The sequence below is a fragment of the Rhincodon typus genome, chromosome 46, assembly GCF_021869965.1.
Source record: "Rhincodon typus isolate 14 chromosome 46, sRhiTyp1.1, whole genome shotgun sequence".
Taxonomy (NCBI): domain Eukaryota; kingdom Metazoa; phylum Chordata; class Chondrichthyes; order Orectolobiformes; family Rhincodontidae; genus Rhincodon; species Rhincodon typus.
The window spans coordinates 7,683,951-7,699,055 of NC_063377.1; the positions used below are offsets into that span (position 1 = coordinate 7,683,951).

Here is a 15,105-nt window from a genome sequence, read left to right on the forward strand (position 1 = left end):
TGGCACCCAGCGTGCGGCCCAGCACACCACCAAGTCTGGCACCCAGCCTGCTGACCAGCACGCCACCAAGTCTGGCACCCAGCCTGCTGACCAGTATGCCACTCAGTCTGGCACTCAGCCTGCTGTTCAGTCTACCACCCAGCCTGTCACTGAGTCTGGCACCCAGCATGCTGCCCAGCAGGCCATCAAGTTTTACACCCAAACTGCTGCCCAGCCTGCCACCCAGTCTGGCACCCAGCCTGTAGCCCAGCATACCACCCAGTCTAGCACCCAGCCTGTGGCCCAGCATACCACCCAGTACACCATCAAGGCTGGCACCCAGTCTGTTATCCAGTTCACCACCCATATTGGCACAATATCTGCCATCCAGTACGTTACCAACTCTACTGACAAGCCTGCCACTCTGCCTATCACCCAGTCTACGCAGTCTGACACCCAGTCTACTGCCCAACCCACCACCCAGTCACCCATCCAGTCGAACGCACAATTTTCCAGCCCAACAACAGCCAAAACTACCACCCCGTCTGCTGCCCCAAATGGGACGCAGACCTCGGTTGCCTCCTCCCCCATTGTCCTGATGGGCTCCTCTCAAATCTCCATCAGTGACTCCAGCCACTCTGGGCATACCGCAGCCGCCCCAGTCACCATTGGTGAGGGGGCAGAGATCATCGTCGCCAACTTGGACAGCAAAGTAAAAGAGACCGCCATCCCCATCATCCTAAAAGCTGGGGATGAGATCATCGTTGCTAGTTTGGACAACACTGGGAACAACAGCAGTCCTCCTGACAACATCAGTAGCCAGACGGAAATCATCATCTCCAATGCTGAGGGCTCAGAAAATGCAACGTCTGCTTCCATTGTCCTCAGCAGTGGGGACGAGATTGTGGTCGCCAGTTCTAATGGTGCTTGGACTGAAACGGCTACTTCCATCTTGCTCAGCAACGAAACCGAAATCAAAATTGCCAGCATAAAAGATAGCGAACACCCGATTGTTTTAGACGGTGGTTTGAAAGTAATAACTGAATATTATTCAGAAATGGCAGAGACAGAGGCCAAGCAGGCACGCACATCTGTCATCCCAGAGACTTCGGTTCCCATTATTCTTACCGGAAGCAAAGCCACTGTGGTGGTCCCAGGCAAGAGTCCCACAGTACAAGAGGCCGTGATTTCGCCCCACATGGCCATGACTATCGTTGTCTCGTTAGACACCTCTTCTTATACATGGGCCCAGTGGAGTGACTGGTACTGCAACTGCCTCAATAGCAGCATGTCACGAATCCGGGGCATTATGGACAAAGAGACAGGTGCCATCCTCCACGCCAAGGACTACCAGCCAAGTTATTTCCAAAGAGAGCCTTGTAACTATAAGGTCTGCCAGTGCAGCCAGGAGGACAAGCAGTGCAACGCCACTAATGTCACCTGTTTAGAGTCCAACCCATATGACTGTGTACTCAATGACATCGCCTATCAGGGTGTTTTGGACTCCAAGCATTACTGGAATAAGTTGCAAAAGGGAGTCCAGGCCCTTTATCACAAAATTAAAACGTTCTTGAGGAAAAATGCAAATGAGGAGACATAGTCAATGAGGTAAGAAATTTGCCAGGTCCTGTTGGAGGGAGGAAGGCTGTTGCAGCCAGCACATCCTGCTTTGAGGTGGAGTTCAGTTTTGTACAAGAGCCAGTTTGGTCATACACTTCAGCAGATTGTCGCCCTTGGTCATTAATTCATTCACAGGGATGTGGGTATTGCTGTTAATTCAACAACCCTCCCCCCTCGACAATTGCCCCTTGAGAAGTTGGCATTGAGCCACTTTCTTGAATCCAACCAAATATCTTGCCCGGCCATTTTTTTCTCAATTCAACAAACTGTTACACCACAGCCTGTTTGGTCTGGTGTGTTTATGCCAGCTTTCTCTCCGTTGGAGCAACAACCAAGGCCCACTCTCTTGTCCTTTTGCCATCACCATGCAAATTTTTCTTTCCACATAATAATCCAATTCTCTTTTGAAAGCTGTGATTGCCTCTGCCTCCACCACACTTGTAGATAGTGAATTCCAGAGCTTAACCACTCGCTGTCTGAAAATATTTTCCCACAGTGCTGCTGCGTCTTAACCACTCACTGCCTGAAAATATTTCCCCACAATGCTGCTGCTTTTGTTAATCACCTTAAACCTATATCCCTCTTCAAGCCTTCCAACAATGGGAACATTTTCTCCCTCTCTGTCTAGATCACTCATCATTTTGAGCAGCACATTTGAACCTCCTCACTGCCTTCTCTTCTTCAAGCAGAAGTGCAGCTTCTCTAATCTGTCCTCGTTACTGGAGTCCCTTTTCCCTGGAGCCATTCTTGTAAATATCTTCTGCGCCTTCTTTAAAGCCATCACCTCCTTCCTAAAATGCAGTGCTAGATATAATACTGCAATGGAAGTTGAACCAGTGCTTTATACAGGTTTAGGACTTATTGCTTTTGTACTCTATATCCCTATTGCTAAGGCTTGGATATCGTGTGCTTTTATTGACTGTACTTTTCAGCTGTCCTGCTACTTTTAATGATTTCTACACAATACCCTAGGTCCTTCTACTCCTGCAGCCCTTTTACAGTGGTATCCTTTATTTTGTATCACCTCTGTTTGCTCTTCTTAGCAAAACGAATCATCTCTTATTTCTCTGTATTAAATTGCATCTGCCACCTGTTCATCCCTTCCACCAACCTGTCTCTTTTTGTAGTTATTGTTTGCCTGCTTACAGTTCACACAACTTCCATAAATACTTGAGAGGGCAGCAAAGAATCAAAAACACTGTTGTGGGTCTGGAGACAGATGTGGGTTAGATCAGGTAAAGGTGGCAGATTTCCTTCCCTAAATGATGTTAGTGAACCAGAGGGACTTTTTAAACAGTAATTTGATATTGCCATGACCAATACCTGTATTTTATTCCAAATTTATTAAATTAATTGAAGTTAAAATTGGCAATATTTGAATTCACACCTCTGAAATCTCTGTCCTGTTAGTAAACATAACCACTGTGTGACCATAATAAAAAGAAATGGTCTTAGATATTCTTGGCCTTTTCTTCCATGGCTTGCTTTGCACGCAATCATTTGTACAGGGAAAAAAAATTACCTGGCCGTTACAGTGCAGATGTAACTGGAGGTCTGTGATCTCATCCTTTGGGATAGGCTTGTTTTAAACGCACTCCATTGGTTAAGTTTCATTTGGTGTAAAAGTTGGCTTTTTAGTTGAAATTATTTTTCTTTGAAACATCGCTAGGAGAAAACCTTTGTTTTGTTGAAAAGGACAAGATGGTGAATTGCTGCCTTTCAGAAAAATATTGGAGGTTGATTCCATTGGTTTGCCTCCTGTCATTCGTCTTTTGAAACTACTGTCCACCAGTTATTTCTCCAGCATATCATGTACAACCATCACATTCTACACATCAACTCATAACTTCAGGCAGTTTAAACGTTATATGATGTTATAGATGATACAAATATTTCTGCAAGGGGCCCTGCAATTTCCTCTCTAACATCCCACAAAGGGTATTGCTGAGAATGGAGGGTTTGAGTTATGGACAGGGGCAGGATAGGTTGGGACTTCGTTCACTGAAGTGTAAGAGTTTGAGGGGTAACCTCATAGAGGTCTATAAAATCATGAGAGGTATAGATAAGGTGAATGGCAGAATGGGAAAGGTCTTTTCCATAGCATGAAGGATTTCAAGACCCTGGGCCATATTTTTAAAGGTGAGAGGAGAAAGATTTTAGAGAAGGCATGAGGAACATTTTTTTTACATAGAGTGGTTCATGTGTGGAATGAACTTCCAGAAAGATGCAGGTATGGTTACAACATTTAAGTGACATTTTGATTAATACTTGAACAAGAAATTATGGTAGGATATGGGCCAAATGTAGGCAGGTGGGACTAGTTTATTTTGGGATTATGAATGGCGTGGACTGGTTGGACCAAAGGATCTGTTTCCATGCTGTGTGACTCTGGCTAGATGGCTTCCTACTGCATTGTCATCTTCCTGTGAGTTTTGTTTACATGAGGACTCTTCTTCTAAGTCCAGGTGGTAAAATAAACTGAGGAAAGCTATAAGGTATTTTACAGCAATGAGGGGAGGTGAATAGCAGGTCACCTTGCTCAAGGGTTCAAGAATGTCCTTTCCTTGATTTTGGTTAGCCCCCACAATTTTAGAAATTAAACTCCGAAATTCATCTAGAGCGAGACAGAGAGAGAAAGAGATGCCATGATTTTCCTCAGGATGGAAGATGGAAAATAGTACAACATAGTGACCTCTGTGACTGCTAGGAGAGCAAGAACAATTCAATAGCAAAATTCTTGAAGGTGCAAAGGCAATACTTGGGTGATCATGAGCCAAGCAAATGAATATGGGATGGCTTGCAGATAGTAAGGACTGCAAATGCTGGAAGCCAGAGTCAATAGATGTAAAGCTGGAAAAGCACAGCAGGTCAGACAGCATCCGAGGAGCAGGAAAGTCAACGTTTCAGGCTGAAAACCTTCATCAGGACTGGGGAGGGGGAGAGAAGCCCAGACGTAAATAGAGGGAGGGGGGGTGGGTCTGGGGGGAAGGGTAACTGGGATGTTGATAGGTAGATAGAGGTAGGGGTTTATTGTGATTGGACAGTGGGAAGGGTGGAGTGGATAGGTGAGTAGGAAGATGGACAGGTTAGGTTAGGTCAGGTCAGGGAGGTGAGGAGTCGGGGGAGGGCTGGACATGGGATAAGGCTGGGTTTGGAGATATTTTGAAGCTGATGAAGTCTTCAGATTGTGGTTGAAGAGCTTCAGCGCAGAGGAGGCAACCAGGGGGTTGCAATGAGAGAGAGAGACTCACTGAGCTCTCTTCAGAGGGAGAAGGAAAACTTCTTCAAGGTGAGCATCCTTAGAAGAGACTGCGTAGTTTTGATTTCCAGTGACTCGGAGACAGTAAGGACTGCAGATGCTGGAAGCCAGAGTCAATAGATGTGAAGCTGGAAAAGTTAACATTGACTTTTCTGCTCCTCAGATGCTGTCTGACTTGCTGTGCTTTCCCGGCTTCACATCTATTGAATATAGGATGGCTGCACAGACGGTGTGGGTTACAGCAGAATAGTTGGGGTGGGATATAAGAGTTTGGAGGGTTGGTGTGGACCCGATGGGCCAAATGGCCTGCTTCCACACTGTTGGGATTCTATGACCAGTGGTTCTGGTGCAACTCTCCTCAATAATGTTTGAAAGAGAGAGGTACCGGTGTAAGTATTCGCTACTCACATTGCAGTCTACTGTAATCTGGGCAAACCCAATGCAGAATGGCTGTGTATATTTTCCTTTCAGAAATCATTCATATTTTTATTCAGATAAGTGGATGACTGCACAGTAAATCAGGAACGGAAGAACTTGTTCAATCACTGAAGCCAACCCACCGACCATGATCGAGGTCACCAAAACCAGGGATCAAATGAAATCATCACAATAAGTGAGATGGTCACAGGAAAGACTTCTGGCAGAACTTCTCTCCAGTGACTCATTTATTTCAGTAACCACTCGGTGAAACATTTTACCTGATTTCACTTCTTACTGCTAATTTCAGCATTTTAAATTTATTTTCCGGTCTGTACTTCTAACTACAATGACTCAGTAACTGTATTAACTTCTGTGCTAACTGAAAATTTCTGTTTGGATGATCTTCAAGTCTGCTGCTTTCTCAAAGGATAAGCTGCAGAATTGTTTAAGGAATGATTTTAAAAAAGGTATAGGGTTTAATCTGTGCAATATTACACAGATCTCCAGCTGTGCTGTCATTCTTTCCTTGCGTAATTCTCAAGCAGCTTTATTAAACATCTGTCTGCAAGGTTGGATTGGCAGAGGAAGCAGTTCATTAAACGGTTTGACACCAGCATAGCCAGGTGGGGCTGAATGGTCTTTTTTTTGTGCTGTACATTTTTACGTAGTTTAATAAGTCACTTTTTCAACAGACGTGTAGAAGATTCCCCTATCCCATTTCCCTGATCCTGGTAACGTTTTTATAAAGCTCTTTAACACAGAGATTCAGATTGCAGGGATTTCATTGTTACAGTTGCTTGGTTACCAAGGGGCTAATGAGCTATGACTGCACAGAGAAAATGGAAGATGTTTAAACTACATGCAAATAAGGACAGTTTCTTGTGACAAACAACTTACTGGGGAGAAATGCACCAGAGGAAAAGGGTGAGGCTGACCAGACAAAGATAATAGGCAGTGATGTTCTCCATTATCTTGCAATCTGCTAAACACTTGCTTTTTGAATGTTACACTGGAAAAATGGCACCTGGGTGAGTTTCCTCCAATGAGCTGGGAGAAAACAAGGTGTACATTCAAACAATAATCCCTCTATTCCTCCAATGGCACAAAGTGAATCACAAATTCTAATGCAGGGAAGGCACACAAGAATCATGCCCTCTTGATTTAATGGTTCTGGTTAATCTGATGCTGTGGAAACTGTGTCTGTTCTGTCTGACAGGAACACCAAATGAATCACAGCTTGATTTTCCTTTATCTTGATTTTCTCAACAGGATCAGTAGGCCGCTAACCTTACCATCAGCTGGAGAATTTGCCGGGCTACCGTAATTATCCTGCAGACTTTTAACTCCTGTGTATCACAGAGAGATTCTTTGCACTATACTGTATGAATTAAATAGGATATCAATTAACTTTGCATTTGTGACCTTCATTTATTTTTGTCAACATTTTGAAAATCAAACATGTAGGAAATGGAAGTGGTGCATTACTTGTAAGACCGTCGCAGTTTAAGGCAGCAGCTCACCACCATCTTCTCAAGGGCAAATAAGGATAAGCAATAAATGCTGGCCAGCCATCAATGCCCATCACATCCCATGAGTGAATATATCAAAAGAAAACTTTTTTTAAGGCATCAGTCTCCAGCAGCACACATTGCCTCTGTTTCTCTCAATATCATTACTCAGACAAGTGGATCACTGCACAGTAAATCAGGAACAGGAACAACTTGTTGAACCACTGAACCACTTCATCTCTTTGCTGTTGTTTGATGTACTACATCAGGGTGGAACATTGGCCCAGAACTACCTACTCTTCCTCAAAACAGTGTGATTTGGGCAGCACAGTGGTTAGCACTGCTGCCTCTCAGTGCTTGGGACCTAGGTTTGATACCATCCTCAGGTGACTGTCTGTGTGGGTTTCTTCAGAGTGCTCTGGTTTCCTCCCATAGCCAAAGATGTGCAGTTTAGGTGGATAGGCTATGCTATATTGCCCTATAGTATCCAAGGATGTGAAGATTAGATGGTTTAGCAATGGGATATGTAGGGTTACAGGGATAGAGTGGGGGGGGGTCAGGTCTGGATGAGATGCTCTTCAGAGGGTCAGCGTAGACTCAATGGGACGAATGACCTGCTTCCACAGGGTGGGGATTCTATGATTCTTTGACATCCTTCAGAGAGGGATTTCCATAAAAGCCCAACTGGTTCACCCATGTCCTTTACGGAACAAAATCTGCCATGATTATCCGGTCTGGCCTACAAGTGACTCCAAACCAAAGCAATACAGTTAATTACCCATTGCCCTAACAATGATGGCACTTAAGGACTGGCAACAAATGCAGCCTTGTTAACGTCCACATGCCACTAAAGAATAAAGATGTAATTCTGGAGCTGCTATGTAGTAATTCCCTTGTCTGTACCCAGTAAGCTGACCTCTGTAGTGAAGCAGCAAGGATACAAGAACAGAACTCAGCACTTACCCAAACTACTTAGAGGACTCAAAATAAAATGAATCAGCCATGCCTGACCCCCTAGCTCCTTACCAAGTTATTCAAACAATGTCTTAACTTCAGAGGAAGGCAAGTTTCAGCCGAGCCACAATTTCCTCCCACTGTTGTCAAATTGGGTGCATGGTGTGAAACTATATACTTGACATTCAGAGCAAGACAGCTGTAATATCTTGAAGTCACCCCACATGATCTCATGCAATAGACTGTAAAGAGCTAGTGTTTGCCAATAATGTAGAGTGCACCAAGACTTAAGTTTGTGCTGGTGGAATAAAAGAGACACGCTCAGGAAAGTAGTTCCATCAAAAAGCTCATTCATTACAACAGACAAAGAGAACATGAAGCTTTATAGCTTAAAACAGAAAAAAAAAATTATACTGCAAACATGTACAGCACAGGTCACTTACAGCTTCGAGCAAATGTAAATCAACTTGCACTTAAAGTGTCCAAACACGTGCTTTAAAAAGTTTCCTATATGCTCGAGTTCAAGATTAGCTAATCAATCTGTTGCATCATGAATCATTAACCAACTGCTTACCAAAGCATAATATCAATACAATTCTTAAAAGGCAGCAGACAAAGTTTGACTAAAAACACTCTGTATGTCTTAAACAATAACATACAAAGTTCTTCCCCTCTGCCAGTCCAGCCTAAAAACCATAAGAAATCTTTGAAATTAACCCGAACGTTACCAAACGAATATATATATATCTCTAAAAATGTTATCACTTATGATGATTTGGCCAGGGAATGCAAACACTACACAGTTACAGGAATAGCCCAGCTATCCGTCAGTGGACATTCTGAGAAGACAAAGGAATTGTTGTGCTTCGCTGTAAGAAAGACAGTCCAGCTGTCATCAATACGCATGCATTCAAATAATTGCTCTTGTTGGTCAAGTGCTGAAATTAGAAGTGCCTCCAATGCGACACCCCTTCCCATCATTTAGGTGCAGCCCAGACTGTTTGGTGGCTGAAACATTCACCCTTCTTTTTGTCCAATTGTTTGACAACAAGAAGGCTTACACTGGCGACTGCTGTGGCATCCCTGCACTCACAGTTGATCTGTATGTCTCCAGTTTACCCCAAAGAAGTTACTCCGGTCCTCAACGTGACTTGTGAGGAATATATAATTGAAACAACATGGTCCCAATGATCCAGTGACTGCTGCCAAGTTCACGTTCTGCCGGAGGACAGCTGGGCAAAAGATCACATTGATCTCATGGTCAAACACAAGGTGCACATGGGAAAGGTGTCCACTTTCGTTAGGCACTGAAGGCCATACAGGTAGTGGAAATATAGCCCTAATGAGCAAGAGCTTCAAGCAATGATGGGATTTGGTGGGTAAATATATATTTATAGTGCATGGGAGGAGAAAAAAAGTCAAATAGTACATTTTAGGTGAATTGGCATTTAATTCTGTGGCTGCCCCCCTAGAATGAGAAGCTTTAAAGGTCAAAGTTATTTGCCATTTTAATCAAAGTACTACAAATGCTGAAGATCGGAAATAAAAGTAGAAAGAGCTAGAGAAACAGAACAGTTTTCCGTAGAAGAGTCATACTGGACTCAAAATGTTAACTCTCTCTCTCCACAGATGCTGCCAGACCTGCTGAGTTTCCTCAAGCACTTTCGGTTTTCGTTATAGTTTGCATTTTGTTGAGTAGCACGAACACCATAAGGCAATTCTACTCCCACCATTGGCAAAAAGGATTCTGGACTTGTAGCACAGATTGGTGTCAAATTTGCTGGAGGCTGGGGTTGTGTTAATGCATTTCTGAACATCTTTTGGAATTCTCATCCATTGCTGAAGGCAAAAGAAAGGATTTCCGGGCAGCTGAGGTTAGGACAGTGTGACATAATAAATTCCACTCACTGTGCTTTCACAATGTATGCTTTGAATTCCCACATTTGCATGTGAATATCCTAGAATAAGTTTTAAGAAACAGCTGCAAGCTGGGATGATGGGATTGTCTGGATAGGAGAAATGAGATGGTTTGAATGACCTCCCTCGATCAGAATGTAACCTGGGATTTTGCGATGTTTCATTAGAAGTTTGGCCTCAATTTCCTCACATGGTAAATAGCGAGTTCTCAAAATGACTCGTGCTGATCTGGAACATGGAGATGGGGGGAAACATCAGTCTGGTATCACTTGCGTGCGCGCACACACACACACGCTGCTGGATCATCAGAACACCTGTGTCACTCTACCGAGTTAAAAAATTAAGTTCTGAATCATTGCCCACGGATGGGATGTTAAGATACTCAGCTTTTCAAAAAAAAAAAGGATCAACGCTTCAGGAAGAAAAATCAGTGTTACAGAAAATCTTACCGCTTTATTAACAGGTTTCACTGCCCCACACTGGAAGCTAGAAGCATTCTCACCTGCCAGAAGTTGAAATTTGGGGTAGTACCCATACAGTGGCAACAGCCTGCAGAGGATCTTACAAACTGGCTCAAAAGATGGCATTGGAAAATGCACGCATCAAGCTGGTACAGGAGATTTTTGTCTGAAGAGCATACTTTTAATTTGCAGTTGGCCTGTTCAGCCTCACAAACACAAAATTGTTCGGTGACAGAGAGGGTTGGAAAAACCAAGGAGGCAGCACATGGGGAGAACATGCTCCATCACAGACCTGCCAGTTTGAATGGCTCATTTCTATACTGTACTCGTTCAATGCCAGCACTCTCCCCTCTCCCAGTCTTTGCGACCCTCCCATTTGAGCCCACAGAGCATCAACCCAGACCTCAAAAGAAAAACAAAAGCAAGCGTTTCAAAGATTTATTCAAGATCAAGATATTCGCTGAAAAATATTACTTCTTAAAAAACACCACCAGCTACCCACCCTCCCGGCTAAAATAATATTTCCCATCTCTGGAGCAGCAGGTTACAATGGAAGTATTGAAGGTTGGACTACACCCATGGATTGGAGGCCCCACCCCCCCACTGATATCTTTCTTGACAATAAGACTCAGTTGAACATTGCAGCATAGAATGCTGTTGAGGGCTGTGGGGGAATTAACACAATTATGTGGAAATTGCCAGTGACTTCGGGCTAGGTTGATATACCAACTAGGTAAGCCATGAGCTGTGGCTTGCAGGGGGAAGGGGAACTGGCCATGTGATAAAGAAAGTCTTAATTCTCTCCATTTTACCAGAATGGTTTGGAGGAAGTGTTGCCCTACAATAATCTCATATGCGGGCACTCCTTGTCAGTAAGGCAATTTGTCCTCACACAACTCAAGAGGTCATGACAGTGCTTTCGACGATGGCAGTAGTCAGGCAGCAACTTCAAAACTCGGTCCCTCACTTCTGCTTCTCGGAGAGCAATCAGAAGATGGCTGCTTTGCGTCCTGCCTGATCCAGTGTGCATTACAGTTGGGCCTTTGGGTTTAACCATATTGAGCCTAACATTTGCGCTGGGGATAACCTGGACTATGTGGATCTGTCTTCCCCATGGCAGTGCAGTTTACCCTCTTGAGTTGCAAGGGAGGCTATCCTCAACTAATGCTCCATGATGTACAACAAATCAAATCTTTGGGACATCTGGTCAACAGTGCTATATACAGAAAAATGGTGTTGCATCACCTCTCTCCAAAATCTGCGCTGCCATGTCAGCTTCCAAGCCATGATGCGGGTCAAGCAGAGAAAAAGAAGATGTTCTCTCAGATAACCAAAATTTCAGAGAAAAAAAAAAAAAATCGAAAGGAAATAATTTAGCTCCACTAGAAACTTACTGCCAGTCCTACAGTTGAGATCAGCTCACTTGCAGAGATGGCGCCTCACACTTGGAGTGAGACCCTCCCAACTTTGTGTCATGGGGACTTGCACTTCTACAGACAGGCAGAAGGTTCATTTTTCAAACCAGGATTACAATCTGACCGTCAGCAAATGAAGATTATTCCTACAAGCTGAAGTCCAGCATCTCTCCAGTTACCACCAGCCTCAAGTACCTGCCCCCATCTCACCACATTTCTTGTTCAAATTGATATGTTAGGTGGAGTTTTTCCACTCAGAAAGCCAAAAGATTAAATGAAAGAAACTTGTCCCCTGCACTCTACACAAACACCTTCCCCCCCCACCCACCAAGCACACGCACATGCACGCACAGAGACAGACAGAGCAATAACTTGCACTGCAAACCAAGGGGACGTGACCTGCAGACTGAGCTGAACTGAGCAAAACAGCAGATTTTTAAAAAAACACTTCAGCGGAGATTTCAGAGAGACAGGCAGCCCTTTGTTCTTCCACCTCAGGAATATTTGCAGAGAGCTTGTGTTCTTTTAGGAGGAACGCACACGAGGAACCGTCCACATAGAGTTCTCGAGCAGGACAGAAAATGTAAAAGGAGGAATCAGAGGAGACCCACGTGTGTGTGAGTATATATGTATAAGTTAGTCCAAACCATGTGAAGTGGCTTTTTTTGTAAAGAGCAGACCCATTTTTTTTGGTAATCAAGGGAGTTCAAGTGTGGTTTTGTTGCCTGCCCATCACCTAAAAAAAAATAAAAAGGACATCTGTGAGAAACTCAATGAAGAAAAGAGAGTTAGGCCAATAGTTTTGATGCAATTTGTCAAACACAGTCAGCTCTAGAGCCACGCAGATTTATACAACGCAGAAATAGACCCTTTGGTGTACCCAGTCCATGCCGAACATAATCCCAAACTAAACTAGTCCCACCTGCCTACTCCTTACCCATATCCCAGCAAACCTTTCCTATTCACGTACTTATCCCAAATGTCTTTTAAACTCTGTGACTGTGCCCGCATCCACCACTTCCTCAGGAAGCTCATTCCACACCCGAACCCACCCACTGTGTAAAAAATTTGCCCATGTCTTTTTTTTTTTTTTTTTTTTTTTTAAGGTGAGGAGAGAGATTTAAAAATGTGCCCCGTAGTCTTGAAATCCTCCATCCTAGAGAAAAGACAACAACCATTAACTCTATCTATATCCCTCATTATTTTATAAACTTATAAGGTCACGTCTCAACCTCCTACGCTCCAGTGAAAAAGTTCGAGCCTTTCTTTATAAGGCAAACCTTCCATACCCTGCATCATCTTGATATCTCTTCTCTGAACTCTCTCCAGCTTAATAATATCCTCCCTATAACAGGGCAACCAGAACTGCACACAGTACTCCAGAAGAGGCCTCACCAATATCCTGTACAACCTTAAGAATGAATGAAAGGCCTTCAATTTAAAGAGATTTCACCACCAGTTAGGTCTAATGAACTCAGGGAGGATCTCACGGATTCAGCAAATTGCCTCAAAACTCAAATGATTCACAACTGCAGAAGGCTGTGGAGACCAGGTCACTGAGCATATTCATGAGTTTGATACATTTTTACGTATTAAAAAGGTGTCAAGTGGTATGGAGAGAAAGCAGGAATATGGTGTTGAGATAAGAGGATTAGCCATTATCATATTGAATGACAGAGCAGGCCTAAAAGGGCTGAATGGCCTATACCCATTCCTAGTTTCTATTCTTAAAACGTTTGGCAGCTGAATGAAATGTTGCCCCTCCCCCAACTCCTCCCTTGTAACCCCCGTTTCCTCCTGAGGTTCTGCAATCATCACCGACCTCTCCCAAAATACCCTCTGCAACTGCCCAACCCCTATCAACATCCCTGCCCCACATTTCCCATTGAAGCTCTTCCAATAAATATTCCAAGGTTCCCACCAAACGTTGGCCCTCATCATTCTTGATTCCACACTCTGCTGAATGTTCATGCTCCTGTATTTAAGACACAGATGGGTTGGTGATTAGTAAGGGGATCAAAGGTTAGAGGGAGAAGAGAGGAGAGTGGGGATCACCCACAAATCGAGAAAAATCTTAATTGGTCAAATGACCTAATTCAGCACCTGTATCTTATCGTCTTATGGACCCTAACCCTGTTCCTACTTGATCAGCTCTGCACCCCAAAATCATACAATCCTCAGTTTGGAAATAGGCCATTTGGCCCAATAAGTCCACACCGATCCTCTGAACAGCATCCCACAAAGACCCGATCCCTACCCTATACCTGCAACCCTGCATTTCCCGTGGCTAATGCACCTAACCTACACATCCCTGGATACTATGGGACAATTTAGCATGGCCAATCCACCTAACTTGCCCGTTTGGACTGTGGGTGGAAACCGGAGCACCTGGTGGAAACCCACACAGACACAGGGAGAATATGCAAACTCCCCACAGTTGCCCAAGGTTGGAATTAAACCTGGGTCCCTGGCGCTGAGAGGCAGCAGTGCTAACCACTGAGCCACCGTGCCAATGTGGGGGAAATTCCTTCTACTGCCTCCAAATAAATTTTCATTGGTTTATATTCAGGACCCATAATTCCACTCTCCTCATCAATCACATTATGGGTGGCACGGTGGCTCAGTGGTTAGCACTGCTGCCTCACAGCGCCAGGGACCCGGGTTTGATTCCACCCTTGGGCGACTGCGCGGAGTTTGTACATTCTCCCCATGTCTGTGCAAGTTTCCGGTTTCCTCCCACAGTTCAAAGATGTTAAGGTTAGGGTGGATTGGCCATGCTAAATTCCCACAAAGTTTCCAGGGATGTGCTGGCGTGCTGGCTGGTGGGGTTGACCATGCGAAATGCAGGGATATGGGTCTGGATTGGATGCTTTTTGGAGGGTCTGTGTGGACTCGATGGGCCAAATGGCCTGCTTCCACACTGCAGGGATTCTATTCAAACCTGGCTATTTTTTAAATAGTTCCAAGGCTGTAGTGTGTCTCTGGTTAAGTAGGAACAGGAATTAAGTGCAGGAATAGGCCACTTGATCCCTTAAGACTGCTCCACCATTCAAGATCATTATTTCACATTCCCATCAATTCCCGACATCCCTTGCTTACAAAGGATCAACCTCGGTCTTAAAAATATTCAAAAACTCTGCTTCCACCGCCTTTTGAGGAAGGAATTCTAAAGACTTGTGACTGTCTGACAGGAATAAAGATTCTCATCTGTTTGAAATTATTTTGAAACTAGTGATCCCTAGTTCTAGATTCTTTCACAACAGTAAACAGCTTCTCCGCGTCTAAGCTCTCAAGACCTTATAGGGAGTCATGCAGCACGAAACAGACCCTTCGGTCCAATCAGTCCATGCCGAACATAATCCCAAACTAAACTAGTCCCACTGCCTCGGCTCGACCCATATCCCTCCAAACCTTTCCTATTCATGTACTTATCTAAGTGTCTTTTAAATGTTGTAACTCTGTCCACATCCACCACTTCCTCTGGAAGTTCATTTCACACTCAAACCACTCTAAAAACTTTTGCCCTCATGTCTTTTTCAAAATCTCTCCCCTTTCACCTTAAAAATGTGCCC

The 15,105-nt window shown here is 44.1% G+C and overlaps 2 protein-coding genes across 6 annotated transcripts in view; one reads left to right on the forward strand and one right to left on the reverse strand.

The window, feature by feature from the left end:
- The window catches only part of LOC125487852 (mucin-5AC-like), a 6,016-nt gene extending 391 nt beyond the window's left edge, over nucleotides 1-5,625 (forward strand). The window contains exons 2-3 of the mRNA XM_048620299.1: nucleotides 11-1,587; nucleotides 5,353-5,625. Of these exons, the coding sequence (XP_048476256.1) occupies nucleotides 11-1,579 (1,569 nt within the window). The 3' untranslated portion in view covers nucleotides 1,580-1,587; nucleotides 5,353-5,625. The remainder of the gene's footprint in view (nucleotides 1-10; nucleotides 1,588-5,352) is intronic.
- Nucleotides 5,626-10,542: 4,917 nt separating this feature from the next.
- LOC109921650 (CDC42 small effector protein 1-B-like) overlaps nucleotides 10,543-15,105 on the reverse strand; it is a 47,706-nt gene continuing 43,143 nt past the window's right edge. For all 5 annotated transcript variants that reach the window (XM_048620400.1, XM_048620397.1, XM_048620398.1 and 2 more), the window contains exon 5: nucleotides 10,543-12,269. The gene's annotated coding sequence lies outside the window, so the exon portion shown is untranslated. The remainder of the gene's footprint in view (nucleotides 12,270-15,105) is intronic.